Below are 21,665 nucleotides of genomic sequence, written 5' to 3' on the forward strand. Positions count from 1 at the left end.
AGGAAGAGGAAGAAACCAAAAGGAAAAGAAAAGACAAAAATAAAACTAGAAAAAAGAATAATAAAATTATTAAAAAAAGTAAAAAGAAACGTGATTCAAGGTAAGCAATGTATTTTCATGGTTGAAAGCTGTTTAGGTTTATTGTACACAAATTTTCTCTCCTGTGGAACATTAAGTACTTTCATTGTTAAACTTAAACAGTTAAGTTATTATTATTTAAACACCGAATTTTTAAAGTTTCTAATTTTGAGTGCTATGACCTCATCTATTTCCCCAGAGTCAGCTGCCACACTGTAAAGTGCATCTAGTCATACCTTGACTTGTTGACTTTGTGAGCACAGGTTTTAATAGATTAATGAAGCTTTTATTAAACAAATATTTAATGTAAAGGCCATTTTTTTACCTAAAACTTTGGGTTTTGACCAATACTTACAGTGTACTTGCATTGACAATTTGTTCTGTGCCTGAGCACATTTGTTTGCATGTAACCCCGAAAACTCTAGTTCATTTGGCTAGTGTGATCGCTCCGTGACGGGCCAAATATTCTGTGCCCTGACTAGCTTGGAAGAAGTGGGCCTGAACATGGTTCAGTAGCATTCGGGAACAGTGTGATCGCTAAATGTGCCTGAGCATGGAAAACAGACATGACGTCAATGATGCGACAAATCAGATATCTTTTGAGTTAAAAACAGGTTTTTACTCTCACCTTGCACATGAACGTGAATTGTAGTTGGCAAGAAAAGCTGCAAATTCCTCCCTTAACATCATTTGTCACCGTAAAAATCTTCTCGGATGTACAGCACGACCAACAGCAAGATGCTGTGCTGCACACTCAATAAATCTGTAAGAGGGTAGAGTGTTATCCTGCCCTTCATGACTCCAAAACAACCACAAAATAAGACAAATCATTCTAACATACATTCTGTCACACCGTGTTTGGATCTTGTTTTGGCTTTACACAAAGTTGCATGGTCATGGCGAAAGCGTTCCTGGGCCGAGAACGTTAAGCGCAGTGTAAGTAGTGAAGTGGGACAATCGCGCTTGGGAACGGTAAGGAACAAACGTGCATAGTGTGAATACACCCTAAAGTTAAAATGTTTCTAGCTGCAGGGCTTAGCAAATCAAGCCTCTCATTATTTTAAACCAATATAGCCACAGCAGCTTCTTTAAACAAAGAACTTGAATTCTTATATAAAAAATATGCTACTTTCTGACTTTGATAGCTACTGTCTTTTTGCAACCAGTTAATCGAGAAAGGATTAATTCACAAAAAATACTTTATAACTAACTTTCACTGTTACCATTCTTTGAACAACCTCTGACACAAGCCCTATTAGCTCCTCTTGGCCAAAGAACCAATGAATAAAAGTGATCCAGAATAACACGTCAAGGAAAGGATGGGCAGCATTAACTCTGGCCGCCTTTAATTTTCCCATCATCTCCTTTTTTTTCCACTGCTGCCATACAACATGGTGTCACCAAGACAAGTACCAATAAGGCAGTAAAACTGAATAACTATTGTAAATGAGTTAGTAGTGCAGTTACTTACATAATAGAATCCTAGTCACAGATCAAGCAGATGATCGAATAATGATTTAATGGCTGTTTGAGAAGATGGCAGTGAAACTTTAAATGGTTTAGAAAGAGCTTTCTTAAGGCATCTTTTGCCATGAATGGCCTAGATTCTAATGTATTTAATATGTTTATTTTGCATGGCGTATCTGTAAACATAAGTGAAATCAAAGGAGAAAGACTGACATTATTCATCCTTTTCAAAAGAGAAGATAGGTGGTGTTTCTGGGCCATGAGCGATCATCAGTGATGTGCAAACATAAGAGTTTAAAGTCATTCACTCTTTCCACAGCAGCCCCATTACTCTCAGTAGGCATACAGTATGTCCCCCTGTAAATCTCTAAAGTCCACAATAACGTCCTTTGTTTTACTGACATTAAGGGACAGAAATTGTTGAACGGCTCAATAAAAAGTTTAACCTCCTCCCTGTATGTTCTTTTGTTTTTCTTGGTTCTCAAACCAACAATATATTGTCAGCAAACTTAATGATGAAGTTTTTTCTTTCTTGGCAACACAGTTCTTTTTAAAAATGGAAAACAGCAATAGACTCAGCACACAGATGTAGGTGCACTTGTGTTTAAAGTAGTATTGTTAGATGTGCATTGCTTAAAATATGAAGTCTATCAGTCACTTAGTCCTCATGCATCCACTTAAAGAGGATGGTGTTCAGTGCAAGAGGTCTGATCTGATCACAGCAGCAGAGGTCAGGTCATTTTATACACTGTCCTTATGCTAAATTGAAGTAAATAGATAATTTAGAATCAAACTGTGTAAGACTTGTTTTTGTATGTCATCAATAGCCAAGAACTTCACATCTATATATATAAAATCCCTATGTGCGTCCAGGTGTCCGTGTGTGGGTGTCTTCTGATGAAGTGTGCATGCGCGGGACACGGTGCGATGCGTGATATTACTGTCAGAGAAAGTTAGAGGCGTTTTACGGAAATAAAAACCAGTATTACTGTGAAAGGAAATTAAAGGTACACAATACAGTGACGCATATTACTGCCACATACAAGCCAGTATTACTGTCAGAGGAGATTAAAGGCATATTACCGACGCGCACACCTGTATTACCGCCAGAGAAAATTAAAGGTATATTACGGACGTACAAGCCAGCGGATGTACAAGACGGTATCCTTCAATAAGGGCTCGCACAAAAAGGCGAGCTTCAAAAGGGCGACCTCAATTGGACACAGCGAATAAAGGCGCGCGTAAATAAAGATCTGCACCTTTGTTGCTCTTCACATATTCCAGAGCCATTTGAGCTAAATTATCTACGAACGCCTTTATTCGCCGCACTCAATTGAGGTCGCCCTTTTGAAGCTCGCCTTTTTGTGCGCGCCCTTATTGAATAGAGCCGTACAAGACAGTATTACTGTCACAGAAAATTAAAGACACACAATACACGGCGGTAGCCCACGAAGAACGGTCAGCTCAGCAGGATCTCAGGAGGTACCACAGTTCACAGACCACATTAACGGGGTGGACAAACACATCAAGTTCACCAGAGAGGATATGGAAAATAACAAGCTAGCCTTCTTAGACTGTGAAATTTCCATCGGCAACGGGGGACATTTGAAAGTGGATGTGTACCGTAAACCCACACATACAGACCAGTATCTAAGGTTTGACTCTCACCATCCATTAGAGCACAAACTAGGTGTCATTAGGACTCTACAACACAGAGCCAACACCATTCCCACAGACTCAGAGGCCAGGGAAGCAGAAGAACACCACGTCAAAAAGGCCCTGAGTAAATGTGGATATCCCAGCTGGTCCTTTGTCAAAGCAGGGAGGACACTTAAAGAACGCTCCAAGCGATTCATGAGAGAGGAAGGACATCCACTGCCTAAGCGAAAACCCTTAGTGATCCCGTATGTGTCAGGAGTATCAGAACAGCTGAGGCGCATTTTCTCAAAACACCGGGTCTCAGTGGCTTTCAAACCCCAAAACACGCTACGCCAAAGATTGGTCCATCCCGAGGATCGGGTCCCACGGCACAAACAGAGTAACATAGTTTACGCAGTTAAGTGCCAGGAGGAGTGCCGTGAATTGTACATCGGGGAAACCAAGCAGCCACTGGCTAAGCGCATGTCACAACACAGAAGAGCTTCCTCGTCAGGCCAGGACTCTGCAGTCTATTCACATCTACAGGATAGTGGTCACTCCTTTAAAGATGAAGAGGTGCACATCCTGGACAGGGAGGAGTGCTGGTTTGAGAGAGGAATCAAGGAGGCCATTTACGTGAAAAAGGAACGACCATCTCTGAACAGAGGAGGGGGCCAAAGGGTACATCTGTCGCCATCTTACAATGCGGTGATTGCAGCCATTCCTCAACCCTCTATGAATGGTTGACACGTCTACTAATCAGTGGACAATTTGCATATCACTGATCAACTGGCCCTTTGTCAATGGTGCTAGTCTCTGTGATTAAGCAAAGGTACTGTTTATAAGGTTGGGGAAACCTGCAGTCAACTGAGACTGAGGAAGAGACTTGGATAAGTCTCGAAATATTTCTCCCACTTAAAAAACTTTGTCCAGATGAACAGAATCAAATTTCTAGGATTTCCTTACCTGGATTATTGAGCATGCATCGAGACAGCTCAGCAAGTAAACATCAACAAAAGAAAGGCTGAAAGAAAGAAAAATACGACCAACAAAAAGAATGAGGTCAAAGTCCCTTGCCATTTAATATAGACTGTTCCTACTAATGTTTATGCACTACTGTTCTAGCGCCCGTTATTGTAATGGGCTAAATGACTAGTATTATTATATTTAACTAATCTATATTAGCTTTCATAATGGACCCTTGCTTCAAATTAGGCATGTGTCAGTGTCTGCAGAGAATCTGTGGGTACTCTCAGTGTCTGTGTGGTTTTTCCTCCAGGTACACCAGTTATCTCTATGCATCTTAAAGATCTTGTCAGTTTAATGGAAAACTAGAAATTGGCCTAATTTTAGTAAATCTGATGGTGGACTGTGATGGGCTGCCAGCCTGTGTCAGATACTGAGTGAATAAGTTGTTTGGACAGATCAACTGGATTTAGAAAATCAATTGAAATATGCATATTTTTACTATGTATGCCTTTTTCTAATACGCCATCTGCATTATCCGTGCCATGGAAGAAACAAATAACATGTCTCTCTATTATGAAAGAAAATCTTGAGGCAAGACTATTGCCAAGAGATTTTTTCAAGTCCTGTCCTCCTCTCAACCATTTATGGTAAACGGCCCACGCTCCTCTCACTTCTCATTTGTGTAAATGCTTTTATCAGACACAGTTCCTGCTGTCTCAGCTCTTATATATTTTTATGTTTTCCTGACTTTAAGTTCCCAATAAAAGGAAACTTATTATGTCCAAATCTTATTGAAGAATTTCATCCCGAAGGGTTATCAACAGAAGAAATGAGTACACAGGCAATCCTAGAACCGAGAAATGATGAAGTCAAACGACTTAACGTGAAAACTATCGATCAGTTACATGGCAAATTGGTTAAATGCGTATCAGTAGACTATGCTGAAACAATTGGTGGTGATGGTGTGGAAGAACATCAACTTACAATATCCCGTAGAATATCTACAACTGTTAACACTGTCCAGTCTTCCACCAGTCGAATTACTATTGAAAGAAGGATGTATTGTAATGTTATTGCGTGTAAAATTTTAACAGCCGACAAGAAAGGTAATGTAGTACATCTTCCGCGGATAACATTACACACCAAAGGAGCTCTTGATATGCATGAAAATGTTTACAGTTTCTGGTTAGAATAGCTTTTGCTATGACAATTAACAAATCACAGGGACAAACATTTGAAAAAGTCAGTTTATTTATTAGAGAGAAAAAAACGATATAAGATACGATTCACTCACGGGCAGTTATACAGTAATCCCTCGCTATATCGCGCTTCGACTTTCGCGGCTTCACTCAATCGCGGATTTCTGTGGACAATGGGTCTTTTAATTTCTGGTACATGCTTCCTCAGTTGGTTTGCCCAGTTGATTTCATACAAGGGACGCTATTGGCAGATAGCTGAGAAGCTACCCAACCAGAGCCCGTATTATGTATTAAATAAAACTCCTGAAATATATTGTGAGCACGGGGGCTGTTCGCACCCCTAGAGGATATGGCTGCTCCTCAAAAAACGCTGAAAGACTACCATCACATTGCTGCTATCCTTGCTGGGCTTACATGTAGCTGTTTTGCTTTGCGTACTTCAAAGCTTGAACGGCACGTATTGATTTTTGATTGTTTACTTTTCTCTCTCTCTTGCTCTGACATTCTCTGCTCCTGACGAAGGGTGTGTGAGCAGAGGGGCTGTTCACATACTGGCCTAGAGGATATGGACTGTACATTGCATTGTCACGATGTATCAGTTATCTTACATATGGAGGTACATGTCACATTTTTATATAATTTATTCATCCACCAGAACCTGATTTTCAGTGCAGATCCTCAGGGAACTGGAGCCTATTCAGTCAGTTTAGGGCACAAGGCAGGGACCAGCCATTAATGAGAGTCCATGCCATTTCATTGAGCACTTCAATTTTATATGCATAATTTAAGGTAGACAGCATGTCTATGGGCTGTGGGTATAAATTGGAATTTCCATAAAATCCCGTATAAGTGAGTAAGAATGTGCACATTTTTTAGGTGGGATTAAAATAAGGAATCAATTTCAGTGAGCAGTAACAGTCACCCTTTGGGTTCTTGTGTACCTCAAATTTGTATTAGTTTTTACATAGTCAATACCTCTGTTTTCTTTTCCAGCCTTGTAGATAAGTGTATTCCTTGATATTATGTGGTTGTATGAAATAATATGTCCTGCAATGGAATCCTAAAAGCAAAAAATGTTTCTATTTTGTGCCAGATTAGAGCTGGATTAGCAGCTATTTAGTTGGATTTATAGGTAGGAATGTATAGCTAAAACATATCATCAGATAATTTAAAAAATAATTTTAATTTTACAAAAGTTTCCAAATGAATGACACAGTCAATAAAGTGTGCTGAACCCACATTGATACACTTTTCCTCAGTTCAGAGTCAGGAAGTTCATCATCAGAAGAAGACGAAGATGTAATAACTGAGGAAGAATTGGCAAATCTTAAAGAAGCAGTTGAAGAGAAAAAGAAGTCAATTACTACCTTAAGAAATCAGCCATGGCGTATGAAAAAGAAACTGGAAACACTAAAGTAAGTGAATGTGGACTGATTGTTGATGTTGGGAGGGTCATTAAAATACACAGAGGGGATTGGTTGTTGATTTGCTCCTGTGACAGTTGGAGGATGCGCACTGTAAGAAAACAGGAGTAGTAAAAGATTGGAGTTTAGAGAAGCAACTGGACTTGTGTGTTCTTTCATAGCTGACACAACACTGATAGAAAGAGAGATGCATAAATATTTTATCTTGACATCTGTATAAAACTGTATGGCACTGCCACCACAATTCAAGACAGAGGTTGGAATTTTTTGGATGGAGCGAAATCTAATACATGCACAAAACACATTGTTAATATTTAGATCGAAAAGGTATCATCAGATAACAGAATTTTCATTCGGTGTCAGAATCTCTCACATGTCTTTTGGCAAATTGTAAATGAGATGTTATTTGAGAATTTTTAAAAATAATTTGTTGTGAAGACCACTTATTTTGTGTATTGTTTCTGCCACTGAAGGCTGTAAACATTGATGTAAAGAAGTATAAAAGTTGAAACGTTCCTGTTTGACTGCAATGATGATCTTTAAGTCTAAGTGTGCAAGAGGGAATAGCACAAACACTAAAGGACTTGTCTTGAAGAATGTTTACTGCCCTCTAACTCATAAAAAGAAGTCTATTTGAGCCTATAAATAGAAATGACTGCAAGAGTGTTTCATAGTGAGACTGGAACACACCTACCAGTGTGCAATGGCAGCATAGGTTACAGCAGCTACAGCAACAGTAGGCAGTTGGAAAAATGTCGACCATGATGTGAAGAGTAAACATAAGATATTCCAGTTTGATGACAATTCAACCAGTATCAGTGAAGAACACAGTACTAAAAAAAGGGAGATAGTACATATGCTGTGTTTTGCTTAACCATAAGTCATCTGAGTCATATAATGAACCATAAGCTAGTTACTTTAACACTGTCATAGAGTGTTTGGTGTCCTTCCTTCTCAAGAATGCTTAGAGTACCAGTGTGTTCGAATTTCCTCCAGTGGGAGATCAGGATATGTGATTGTATGCTCAGTGCTCAAAAAGGGTTTTAATCCTTGAAATTAAAGATGGTAGACAAGTAAGAGAGTTTAAGTTTTGAGTTTTAGTTTTGCACAAAGGTTTTGCTTGAACATTGCAATAATACGATCCAGTTGGACCCATTCCTTACCCCTTGTGAGCTGGAAGGGATGTGCATTGGGCCTGTGCCTCTTGATCTTCTAACACAAAGCCATACATATTAATTCTCCAGTTCTTCAAAAAAGGCAAAACGTGCTAGATGCCTACAGGAGTGTTGTGTGGCCAAGTTCAGCATGTGTTTGAATCACCTTAGAAAGTGATGGAGATAGTGGATGACTTCATTCCATCTAGAATACACCCAACTCTAGAGATTGCGTGTTGTTACTCAAACTGAGACATAGACTTTCTTGGTGAACTGTTTTAGCATACTTTTCTCATGATGTTTATATTATTATAGTAGAAGGTAAAACTATGTAACTCCCTGAGATTACTAAATTGTTTTAAGTTGGTTGGGGTGGAGGGTATGACATTGTTCATGGATTGTCAGGTGATCATTACACCCTTTCTTTACTCTCTGTTTTTTATGTAATGTGGGGCATTCACCTTCATCTCCAGTTGAATTACACATTGTTACTATTGGCATTTTGTAGTGTATGGGAGAAGGTGAACGGGTGATTTGAGGTTTATGGCTATTGCTTTTCACATGCTGTGTTTCATGGATATATGGGTGTGTTATTAAGTCCTGTAAAATAAATATTAATTTTATGAGAACTGTGGTCAAACTCATTTATTCCTGTTTATGTCCCTTACTGTGTATTTACTTTTGATCTTTCTTTCTATGGAACAAGGATGGTCTGAATATTATTTCATGAGATGTTAAACACCTGAACTTACCTGTTTGTCAAGCTACATGCTTTTATTTTCTTCAGTGCAATAAACTGAATGCAGCAATATCTTCAAGAAACACAACCTAAAGTAACTGATGTAATATGGTGCAGTAGTAACACTGTAGAGTTCTGTTGGCATCCTCTGCTTAATCCTCTGATTCTGATTAATATCAAATTACAAACAAAAGATTGAGATGATTTAGTATGTCATTGTTTTTTATAATTAGAAGTAGGTCATCTACCACCTTTAAACTGGACTTCTAATTTGAAATTATGGTTAAAGTTATTGTATTTTGAAATTATCATTTGTTCATTTGATTTTTCTTCCATTTTGATAAATAAAATGTCAAGTATCCCCTCTCCTAGCTCTCCAGGGGCCTCATGTATAAATGGTGCGTACGCACAAAAATGTTGCATAAGAACATTTCCACGTTCAAATCCCGATGTATAAAACCTAAACTTGGCGTGAAGCCACGCACATTTCTACAGTAGCTCAAACCCTGGCATACGTAAGTTCTGCACTCGGTTTTGCAGACTGGCGGCACCCAGTGTCAAAGCAGTGCTACTGTTCCTGTGTGGTTTCCCTTTCTTTTTTAGATCCACATCCCTGACGCGGCTTTATAAATACACTGAAATTAACCGCATATTGTTTATTAGTTTAATGCATCTGATTGTAATTAACCTGTAACAATATAATGATCCACAGAATGGTCAAACTGTTCTAAATACAATAGCTGCTTTAGTGTTGTTACTCTCACTGCACCTTCTTCTTCTTTCAGCTGCTCCCATTAGGGGTTGCCACAGCGGATCATCTTTTTCCATATTACTCTCACTGCACCACTCTGAGTATTTATATCACTGTATCTGAATGGGGAATCACAGATCTACAGCAGCTGATCAGAAAGAGAATTATCGATATACAGCATCTAGTACACGCTGCCTCAGCCATGCTGTCTATTGAACTGCTCTCATGTGGAAAACGCTTCAGAGCCTTTCCTGTACTGACCTCGCAGTTCAGAAACAATTTCATCCCAAGAACTATAAACGCACTCAATCAGTCCATCAAGTGCTCCTTGTAGAACTGTTTGTACCTATAAGTACAATTACCTCACCGTAAACTTGCGATACAGTTATAATATTGCACAACCTGAGCCACTTTATAAAGCGCATATTTACATATGACGACGATATCATTTTTAAGATGAAATGCAGCAAAATATGCTTATTATATTATACAGATAAAACTTTAACTTCATTTAAATAATCTATATTGTTAATAATTAAACATGTGAGGACACGGTGCCGCAGCGCTAGCGAGGCGCTGGTGCTCCATTCACAGATTGTTCCTGCCTCTCGCTGTATTCTTGCTGGTGCTGGAAGGATGGATGGATAGAATAATTAAACACGTACTACGAAGATATTTCAATGTTCCTTAAAAGTTCTGAAGAATCTGTGTTCTAAGCTTACAAATGGCTTAACATCTATTAGAGAGCTGATTGTATGGCGATTGGGTATTTGGAGAAAGAAAAGTAAGGACAGGAATTGGGGGTTAGTACGTTTGAAAGAGACAGTACTGCTACAATAAAGTATTTCATCGAAGGTCGCGCATGGCGCAGCAAGCATCTTGCGTGAGACATGAACAATCACTGCACCACCGTGTTCCCATGTTTAATAACATGCTTTAACTCCTATCATCATGAAAATGATATCATGTATACATCTCAGTATTTTAATTATTCAGAGAGCTGTAATAATATAATGGATTCTGTGTCCTGTCGGAGGAAGAGAAAGCCCAGAAGCACGTAGTGATTCACACACATAGAGCACATAGATCAAATACAAAACAAAGTATTTAACGTGCTACTTTAGTTACGATGGGATTTGAGAAACTAAATATTAAACAATTTTAAGATAAACTTTATGATGTTCTATTTTAATGACAAAATAAACTACGTGATTAAAGTGGAAATTTAGAGATTAAAGTTGACTTTTCATGCTTTTTTCCCACTTTGTGCCTATTTTTTTTTCTCTGTACCCTAATAAGCTTACATATGACACTCAGTTGGTGGGCTACGACTCACCTTTTCACTGCGACTTTAATATGTGACAACTTCTTTTTTATTTTGGGCACTGTGCGACTTTGTGAACTTGAGCTTTCGAGTTTCTCTGACACTCTATGTCACTCAATCAACTTCCTTTTGTTGTTTATACCACTGTTTAAACCAACAAATAGTATGTTTTTCCTTGCCTCCACCTGGTATTCGCTGAAATCCTTCTATTTTCCCTCGTGCTTTTGCCATTGTCTTTTCACAGAAGGCTGATCTTAAGGGCTATTTATATTGATTTGCATATTCAAAGAGGCGTAATTCTGGGAGGAGTTGGGGCGGGACAGCAGGCACATGCATGTTCGTTATTTTTCACGCTGACCGGGATTTATAGAGCAGAAGAATGTGGAAGTTGGCGTTCGCACATATTTATGCATCTGGATTTTTTTGTGCTTAAGCACATTTCTGCTTTTGTGCTTACATCATGTTATAGTGCGAATTCTACGCACGGTGTTATGCATGAGGCCATTCAGACAGCTTTCCAGTTTTGAATCCCTTAGCAAGACAGTTTTTTTTTAAGCCCACATAAGTTGCAGTGTTGAACTGTCTACATCTTCCCTGGCATGATTTGGTACCTGAATTGACTGGCACGGCCTAGAAAACTATCACATTGTCTGACCACAAGGTATTTATTATAGCTGAAAAGGCTGACACACCAGAAGCATGCCACTAGGGGGCAATGAGATACCTCTTTATTGAACAAAAAAATAGTTCTGCAACCATTTTTCTGTTTCAATGCTACTTGTTTTGTCCTTTAATAATGCCAGCATTGGTGATCTAGCTATTCTTTAGTTACCTATTAAAGATTTTATCAGGAAAAATTCAATGGGTTATGTTTCCCATATTTCCTGTTCTAGGTTAAAGACAATTTAAGATCTTGTAAATGAAATACAGAATACCATGAAGAACAGACTACCATAGTAAAAGCAGAGCTTAATGCTATTTGTGTACAACAACTGAATTCCAGGTTCACCAAGTTTGTACTTGTTATTTTTCATCTGAGGCAGTTCCTTGCAGACTTAGCTTTACATCTTTAAAGAAACTATGCATGTTCCTTTAACAATTCTTTAAAAATAAAATCATGCGCGTTATCCAGTCAATACAGAGTTTCAAAAGTTTTACTCATAAATATTCTCTGATAAACATGCTTCCTCTGAGACTGCTATTGAACAGTTTCTAGGGAAATTAAATCATTGTAAACTTCCTAAAAACTTTATGGCAATGTAAATATTCCAATTACATTACCTGAAACTAAGAAGGCTCCTTGGCATATGAATACTGGTGAGGCTCTGGGGAGTGTTGGAAAATGTGCTGAATTTTTCTCTAAACTTTCTCATTTCTAAATGCTCCTGATTTCCAATTGCCCTTCTGTAACTTAAACATTGCAGTTATGATCCCTTTACTCAAACAAGACAATACTACCATCTATGTTATGGTTATCATCCTTTGCCCTAATTACAGATAATAAACAACAAATAAAATTGTTGCCCTTAGGCTACAACTGGTTGTCTAAAAATTGCCACCCAGACAAAACTGAGTTTCCCAAAACTTGTTTTGTTTTAGACACTGTGTGTTCTTTGTTGTGTATTACTGATGTGTTTTCTTTATATCATCATCCACAGTTTTATGCCTTAATGCTGAAAAAGCATTTGATATACAGTATTTGTCATATTTCTGGAGTATTTTGCATAGAATATCATCAAATGGGATTTGGTTTATGATTTATTGGAATGATTAAACATTATATTCCACCACTTCTACAGTAGTATTCACCATATAATAACATGTTCCCTATTTCTGATAAAAACAGATACTAGACAGGGCAACCAGTTACCACCTCTTTTATTTGTATGATCACTGGAGCCACTGGCCAGTGCTATTTCGGGATTCAGATAATGTTTCCCTTATTACTATTAATAAATGTCATCATAATATTTTGTTGTATACTGAGCTTATTAATTTATATATGGGTGATGCATATTCAGATCTGTCTAGTGTCTTTAATCTTTTAAAATTTAAAAAGTTGTCCAGGTATCAGATTAACTAGGCCATTTCAGCTCTTGTCGGTCTTTCAGTTTTCCTCTTACTATTCTAACTACTAAGAATTTTAGATATCTCAGGACTGAGATGGGTTATTCATCATGACTGAACTTGATTGCTTGTACAAACAACTGTCATATACTTGCATAGGTAATGAATTCTCTGAGTGAGGTGTTTAAGTTTAATATGTACTTTCAAACTTGATAAACTACTATTAAAATTGAAACAGTTTGTCATTTTAATTTCATCACTTCATTGATTCCTCCTAGGTCAGATGACTGATTTCTGATTCGCTAGATCTGGGCAGTTAAGAAACTTAGACTTGAACATTCTGTGCTCACTTTTGACAGGGATATTTAAATTTTAAATCACCTTTAAAAGCTGGATTACCCTGACCTGACGACATGATGACTGTAGGTGTCTGTTTCAACAAATCTAATGATGAGGAACTAATCTATGCCTGCAAATAAACCTCTTGCCTAAATAAAAAACTTGTTTAGTATGCAGCCAGGGGTGGAAAAAATGTACAATAAACAATAAACATTTCACAACATTTACAATACACATGGCAAACTGAAATTAACTACTATACATACAGGATTGTTCTTAATTAAATTATCATTGGGCATTGTCTATAGTATCCTAGTTTGATCCCTTTTCCTCCCTGTGAAATAGTTATTGTGGCTAAAATACTGATAGTGTCTAGATGGAAATCATCTGAATTTGTTAATACCAGTTTTTGGCTATGACTGACCTTATGTTATAATCTTATTCTTTTAGAACAGTGTGAGTTAGTAAAGCATCTGTGAAAATCTTCCATATTAGGGAGAAGTTAGATGTTTTCCTTGATTCAAATCTCATAGACTGTGATGGCTGTTTAATATGTTAAAACATACATTATTAATCTGCTTTTAATTTTTTTTTTGTTTTCTTTTTATTATTACTATTTGTTCTTTGATTTTTTTTTTTGTATATTCATGATTGGTATAATAATTCAATAATTGATCACAATAAGTAAATAGCTAAGTAAAAACAGTTAAAAGGAAAAATCTGGAATGTCAAAGGTCTTAATTAAGATCTAAAGAGAATAAAAGTATTTTCTCAACCAAAAGGCCTAAAGACAAGATAGGATTTTTACAGGAGACTTGCTTAATAAGTAAGGACCAATTTCAGTTGCACAGATATTGGACTGCCCAAATATTTCACTCCAGCTATACAAAGAAAACTAGAGGTGTGGGAGTCTTAACACATAGAACAATCTCATTTGTAGTATCCGACGTAGTATCCGATCCTGAAGGGCAAAATGTCATGGTGATGGATAATTTATTTAAATCTAAAGTGATTTTGATCCCAGTAAATACAAATTATCAATAATATACTAGTAATCCAATTGTCTATCAATCACTTGGAATTTGGAACCAATGCAGGAAGCACTTTAAGGCAGTGTAGCTTTTATCTATTTCACTTTTACATAATAATGACCTTTCTCTACTCTCTCAAATCTACAGAGTATTTAATCTATGGAAAACATCTTGGATTAAAACACTCAGAGAACTGTATGCAGATGTCTTTGCATCTTATGGACAATTATGCTTCAAATTTAACTTCCCATCAACACAATCTTTTTCACTACTTTCAAATGAGAATCTTTGCTGAAAGGAACTACCCAATTCCCCCCCCCCCACCCCCCCCCCCCCCCCCCATTTGTATTCCAGAAGAAATACAAATACAACATCTCAATAACAAATAAAAGCATTTTTAAAGTCCCTTCCCTTCAAAGCTCCTAGGGCAGTGATGGCGAACCTTTTGGGCTCAGCATGTCAAAAATTCTGAAAATATCTAAGTTGACCATGCTGGTGTGTCACTCCCGCTAAACAGAAGAGAAACAATTCTTTATACATTCATTTATTTAAAAAAAAATAGCCCAATCATGTGTTTTACTATGCAATATAAAAGTAAAAGAAAAAAATCAGAGACTTACAATAGAGAATACTATATGTGCACTGATAATTGGGTTTAAAATAGTGTACTAAACAACTACCCTACTTTTAACAGAAATTTTGAATTGAACTGAAAAAATATAAAACACACTGCATTTGATTTGACATCAATTAATGTTTTTTTGTTGCTGAGTTTTAATAGATAAGTCTGAAATTGAAAGTAGGTACTGTACTTAGTGTACTTCAAGCCAAAACAAGCTACACTAACTTCATCTGTCAGTTTTTGTTTTTTTTTCCTTTTAATGTTATTAATGCCAAGAATAAGGTCTTGCAAAAGTATAATGCGGAAAATAAGCCAGGTTTAGGAGGGATTACAAGGGACAGTTGAGGGAAATGTAAAACAGCACACGCTAAGAAATGCAGACTACTTATCCTTTGTAGAAGTGTAACCACGGAGAGAAAATAATGTCCACACTTGACTTTGCAGACGCTATGGAGACAGTATACCAAAATAGTCTTTGAGATTAATAACTTTTTTATCTCTGCAGCAATATTGTTTAAGGAAGCTCTGAACCACACAATAAAAAAAATGATGGGATAACCCTTAACCCTTCTCTTGTATGTATCTCGTATTTACTACATTAATGATATTTTCACATACATATGGGATACATACGAGAGAAGGGTTAAGGGTTATCCCATCATTTTTTTTCATTGTGCGTTTCGGAGCTTCCGTACTTGTAGAACTGGCTCCTGGCAAAAAATAATTCAATGCACTTCACACGAGTAACAAATGTAAAAGCAGATTTTCACACAAATGTGCACTCATTTTGGAGCCTGCAGTTGTAGTTGTCTTGCAGTTGTATTGTACTTGTGCCATGAAAATGAGCATGCAGTGCAGCAGTTAGAAGTCAACTGTGCGGCTGCTGTAATGACAAATGATGTGCTGATATGGATAGTGAGAATCCATTTTAAGCTCTGGGTGATGCAGGGTCTTATATTTTTGTTATTTCTTATATTTTGTTTATTCACTTTCTTTGGTAACTTGGGTCTTGGTGAACGCTGGCATGTCACCCAAAATGTTGTGTCACCTTTAACATGTGTGTCATAGGTTTGCCATCACTGTCCTAGGGTATGGTGGGAAAGGATCTTTCACTTAAAATTTCAGAAAAGGTGTGAACGTAAGCTGTGCATATAATACACTCTAGCGCCATATGCACAGTCATTCAACTTAAAATCTTTTATCGATCACTATTATCTCATTTTAAATTGTCCAAAATGTATTCAGGCCAAGACTCAACTTTTGAATATTGCAATCGAGCTCCAGCCTCACTGGGCCACATGTTTTGGGCGTGCACCAAATTAACATTATTCTGGACCAAAATCTTTAAATGCCTATCAGACAGCCTTGGTGTCACAATCCCTCCTAATCTACTAACAGCTTGGTGTGCTCCCAAATGATCTTATAGTGGCGATGGACAAATTGATTGTAATTGCCTGTTCCACACTACTAGCATGTAGAATTATCTTGCTCAACTGGAGGAATCCCAGCCCATCTGTTATAACTCAGTGGGTAACTGATTTTTTACACTATTTGAAATTTGGAAAAATCCAAAACTTTTTAAACATATGGCAAGATGTAATTAATAAAACTTTTAGAATAAGCATTTATGTTCAGCGAAAAGGACATTCTCCCATGTTTGTTGTTTTTATAGATTTGCTCTGTTGTTGGCTGTCCTTTCTTCTCTCAGGTGGGGGTTCAATTCTGGTTTGTTACATTTTATTTGACTGCATGTAATGGTACTTCCTTAGTTGTATATGTTAGACATGATCATATGCAATGTTATTTTCTTCAAATAAAATCAGTAAAAAAAAAAGAAACAGATATAAAACAGGACATCAAAAACTTAGATTTCATTGACTAAACTGATGCTATATCATTGTTAAAGATAAATTATATTAATAACAAGAAGAAACAATAAGTCAGAATTCATTTGTTTTTTTCCTCACTTTTTCAAGAGAAGCCCAGGAATTTATAGAGAAATTTGAAGGTGCCCTTGGAAAGGGCAAGGGAAGAAAGTTTTATGCATATAAGGTGATGATGCTCAAGGTATGTTTTAATTTCAATTTACTTTAGTTTTTATTATTTTCATTACTGTTACTCACTTTAATTCATTTTTTGCAAATGAAATTAAGGTAGTCATTACAATGAATATACTGTATATTGAAAACAACTGTGTTTTAAATTTCATTAAGCTGATGGTCTTGTAAATCTTTAAAATTCATATACCTCCTTTTTAGTACCTTCTTTTTTGCTTAAGTTGATTATTCATGATCGCTACTGTAGGCAATGCTTATGTTTATATGTTTATGAAGTGATTTACATTTTTCCCAGTCTATTGTATTATTTCACCTACTTTTTCGGACAATTTGAAAATAACTTTTCATTAATGCCTTTCACAAAGTTTGTTAGTTATCAGCAATTTTAGAGATAAATTAGTTATTAATTAAATAATTTTTCATCTTTTAAACAATAAACATACATCTGTATTGGTCAACATTATTGCTAAGCATGAAATTTCAGTGGTTAATATCTGCACTACTACATGATATGAAATATATTACTATTTATAAACTACTTACATATACCATTTCATGCAAATCACAAAGCACTGTACCTTATAACATTTCATATACTTCCTATTCTGAAATTTGAAATACTCCTTTTTAGTTTTTTACTATAAACTCCAAAATAATTTACTGCATGTTTTCCATTGAGACGTGAGAGCACAAATTCAGTTTTAGTTTCTGAAGTCATTTTGCTTACTGTATAATTAAAATCATACTTGTCTGGAGCATGTAGCACAGCAAGAACTTTCAGACCAAAAATATTTAACATGTGAATGCAAAATCCTTCTGGTATTTTTGTTTTATGTAATGTTTTGTATTTTAGACTTGTAGTCAGTTCAGCTTATGGTGTGCCATTCCTTCACTGTACATACTTGGATCTTCCCTTCCACCATATTCTCTTATTAGAAGTCAATTTAAAACTTTTTAGGATTTTCACCAAAACTCACACAAAAGTCACACTTGAAAATATGTCAATTACAACAAAGTTGTGACTTTAGAGAATCAGAACCCATAACTGTTTTGGAAGAGCACTGACCACTACATCACCCACCATTACAAAATATGCCATTTACTGTGAAGTTCCCTTCACTTGTGTCTGACAGTCAAGAAAACTGTTAAGACTATTTCTATTCTATTCTATTTCTTGTCTGTTTCAGAAATGGATGAAGTTTAAGCGGGATTTTGAAAATTTTAAAACTGCCTGTATACCATGGGAAATGAAAATAAAGGAAATAGAAAGTAAGTAACAAGCAAATATCTCTGTAATACATAGTTACTTGTCAAACTATGAAAATGAATTTGCTTATTAACATTGAGAACAGTGCTTTGAAGGCTATAACTATGTTTTCTTCTTCTCAGTGTCCTCCGGTACATCAATAACCAGACAATCTTAAATGAATTGTTTTATAAGCAAGAGTGTTGTTTGCCTGTTGGTAAAGTTATTACAGTAAATCATAAATTAGCAGGTCTGTAAGAGTCATTTTCCTTGTTCTATAAGATTCATGAATGTTTATTAGATAACAATGCATAAACTGTAGAAGGTTCCTATAACGCCCGTGAATAGAATCGTTTTGGTATGTTTTTGCCGTTTCTAATAGCTTGGAGTAAACATTATTCTTCAGTTAGTTAGTGTCAGCCTTGCCTTGTATAAGGTGTAGAGGCATACGGTTTTTAAATGTGACCGCACGTTATCGTGCCTGGGCACTTGCCTATGTGCCAACCGGCTTACGAGCCTTTAAGTAGAAAAGAACAAATTAAGAACCTTTAAGTAGGAAAGAAGAAATTAAGAACCTTTAAGTACAGAAGAAGAAATTAAGAACCTTTAAGTATAAAAATACTAAAGTCTTTCAAGAAAAGCTAAGTTTATAGAAGATTCATTTTTCCCTTTTTTTTGCCTTTTATTCTACGTGTGTAACTATTTTTTCTTTTATTCTTGTTTGGATTATTCGCTTTTAACTTTCACTAAAAACCTTTAAAACAAACTCTTGGACTCTGTGAATTCTTTTGACACGCGTCTTACCCGTGCCTGATGACACCTTATATTTTTGCAGCTACAAGGTCCATTTCCTTCACTTAACCTGCGAGGCTGTCAGCAGATACTAAGATAGTAAATTTGCTATGTAGAATATTGTGCCAATAGAGAGAACTCTATAACAGAAATGAAGCTTTCAATATTTTATCAATGAGCAACATTTCATTTTACTACAGTAACAATGGTGAAAGTGTTTTTATGTAGCATCAGTTTTCTGTATCTAGAAAGCTGTTTTTACTAAGCTCTCTTATATGTATATGACTACAATGGATAAATTGATAGTTTCTTCATTAACCCTTCCTTTATTATGACTATCTATAATCAAACAGTAGGAATGTCAAACAACTTTCCAGTTATTTCTTCCATAGGTCATTTTGGGTCCTCTGTGGCTTCGTACTTCATTTTTCTGAGATGGATGTATGGGATTAACATGGTTTTGTTTGGTCTCACTTTTGGCCTTGTCATGGTTCCTGAGGTATGGAAATTTTAATCTTTTGTGTGCTTACTTTTGGACACAAAATAAAAAATTGGTCTCAACCTTGTCAAGTGGTAGAGTATTCTTGGTTATTTTAAAAGAAGTCAAGATCTACAGGCTCTCTGTCATGTTTGTTTTGCTAGTTTGATCATTTTTTGCATATCTTTATTTATCTTAGTAAAGTGTTAATTAATGAAGATCCTTTAAATGATTTAATGCCTACCTCTAATTGAGATCTACTGAAGGCAATCCTGTGTAACTTTTTATAAAGCATATTTATACTTGTAGGCACTGATGGGAAAACCCTATGGCAGTATGCCAAGGAAAACTGTACCAAGAAGTGAATCTTCAACAGCTATGGACTTTGCAACTCTGTGGGATTTTGGAGTGAGTTCTATTAATTAACTTGTTTTTTTTTCATGTTTTTCTCTATGGATGATATAGTGCATATTATTATAGGTTTTCAGAAAATAAACTATTGCTTGAGAAATGATTTGTTTAACTCTTTCAAGACTGAACTCTTTTTTGGAAAAACTCACTTTATGTGAATTATGTCAAAATGTGTTTATTGTGCAAAATACAAATGTCTGAAAATGTATGAACACGCTATACACTTAATACAACATCAATTTAATACCGTTAAATTCCCGCACTTGCAATATTGTGGCATGGCCAACACTATTTTTTCTGTTTTTTGCTACAAACTACAGTATATAGACTGGCTTGTATTTCTTATTTTGACAAGGGCGGAAAAATGTCATTTGGTTAGCCTTTTTGCCAAGCCAGAGCATGTCCAGGATATGATGTCATGCTGTAAGGTGAACAGAAGTCTGAAGTGCACAGACCTAGGTTTATTTCATAGTCAGTAAAAAATTCATATGGATAACTTTTTTAACACCCACATGGAAAGAATTCATGCTAAACTATGAAATGAATTATGGATTTGAATAAACCTATTGTATTCAGTAGGTGGCACTGGCTTCCAAAGATTTCAGTTCTTTTAAATAGTGATAAAGTGAAATTATTTTTTTCCAAACATCTTATTCCCTTGAATGAAGATCCATATGATAACATACACATAATAGCTTCTTTTAGAGATAATGGTTAATATGTTGGAATTAGTTCAAGCTGCCCTAATTCAGGGTGTTCATTAGAAATGTAATGTTTACTTCATGAGATAGAAGTATAGTTGCATCACATATTTGAAACATTAAAATGTGTGCTTCTATTTATGTTTAAAGTCCAAATATTCTCAGTTGTAATAGAAATTTGTCATTTTTCACCCAAAGATAAAGATCCACAGATAGCTAGTGTGGAAGTGACCTGCGAGGAAGACAGAAATAATTCAATCAATCAGCTTTTTATTTAGTCACAGATAAGTAGATGGATACATGCGTTTCAAGACAGAAGAGCGAAGTTCAACTTTTTAATCGGCTTTTTTTATATTTTCTCCCTCCCCTTACCCTTACTTATAAAATAGCATAATATCATTTACCTAAGCATTTCATTTTATATTGCGCACATCGGCCAGACATTTCTGTTTTGTATACGTGTCAGAGGGGCCCTAAAGAAGTAAAGGTCATCTTTCCTGTGTCTAACAGTTGTGCTCATAAAAGAGGATGTTGTCCTTGGTCAGCTTACTGCAACCTGTCTTATGAGTTCATCATCAGTTGATATGGTATGCACAACTTCAAGGAACTTGTGTATAATGTTATGTGTAGAACTCACATTAAATCATGGTATAGGGACAAAAGCAGAAATGTGCATACGCACAAAAAAATTTAGATGCATAAAATTGTGCAAAAGCAAAGTTCCACTCATTTCCCCTTTATAAATCCCAATGAACATTAATTTTAATGCACATGCACGCACCTACAGTCCCACCCGACTCCACCGAGAATTTTGCTATTTGAATATGCAAATCAGTATAAATAGCTCCTTCCACTCAGTGTTCTGTTAAAAGACAATGTTAAAAGCATGTCTAAAAAAGAAGAATTCCACTGAATATGGAGTGGAGGTCTTACTCAGTGAGGTGGAGGCAATGAAAAAATGTATATAATTTAGTGACTTAGGCAATGGTATGAGCAACAAAAGGAAATTGATGGAGTGGCACTCAATAGTTCAAGTTCAGAAAGTTGCACAGTGCACGAAATAAAAAAGAAGTGGTCAGATGTCAAAGTTGATGTGAAAAGGTTTCTTGTACTGGTGAGTCAGGAGACGCGGGACAAAAACAAAAACAGACATGTTTTCAAAGGGGTAATTAGTAATA

General features: G+C 36.1%; 1 protein-coding gene across 1 annotated transcript in view; it reads left to right on the plus strand.

Moving 5' to 3' along the window:
• The window catches only part of tmc1 (transmembrane channel-like 1), an 85,545-nt gene that overhangs the window by 32,398 nt on the left and 31,482 nt on the right, over positions 1 to 21,665 (plus strand). The window contains exons 4-8 of the mRNA XM_051928569.1: positions 6,616 to 6,766; positions 16,779 to 16,869; positions 18,047 to 18,128; positions 19,290 to 19,396; positions 19,685 to 19,783. Coding sequence (XP_051784529.1) covers positions 6,616 to 6,766; positions 16,779 to 16,869; positions 18,047 to 18,128; positions 19,290 to 19,396; positions 19,685 to 19,783 — 530 coding nt within the window. The remainder of the gene's footprint in view (positions 1 to 6,615; positions 6,767 to 16,778; positions 16,870 to 18,046; positions 18,129 to 19,289; positions 19,397 to 19,684; positions 19,784 to 21,665) is intronic.

Source organism: Erpetoichthys calabaricus, chromosome 5, assembly GCF_900747795.2.
Source record: "Erpetoichthys calabaricus chromosome 5, fErpCal1.3, whole genome shotgun sequence".
In the NCBI taxonomy this organism is placed as follows: domain Eukaryota; kingdom Metazoa; phylum Chordata; class Cladistia; order Polypteriformes; family Polypteridae; genus Erpetoichthys; species Erpetoichthys calabaricus.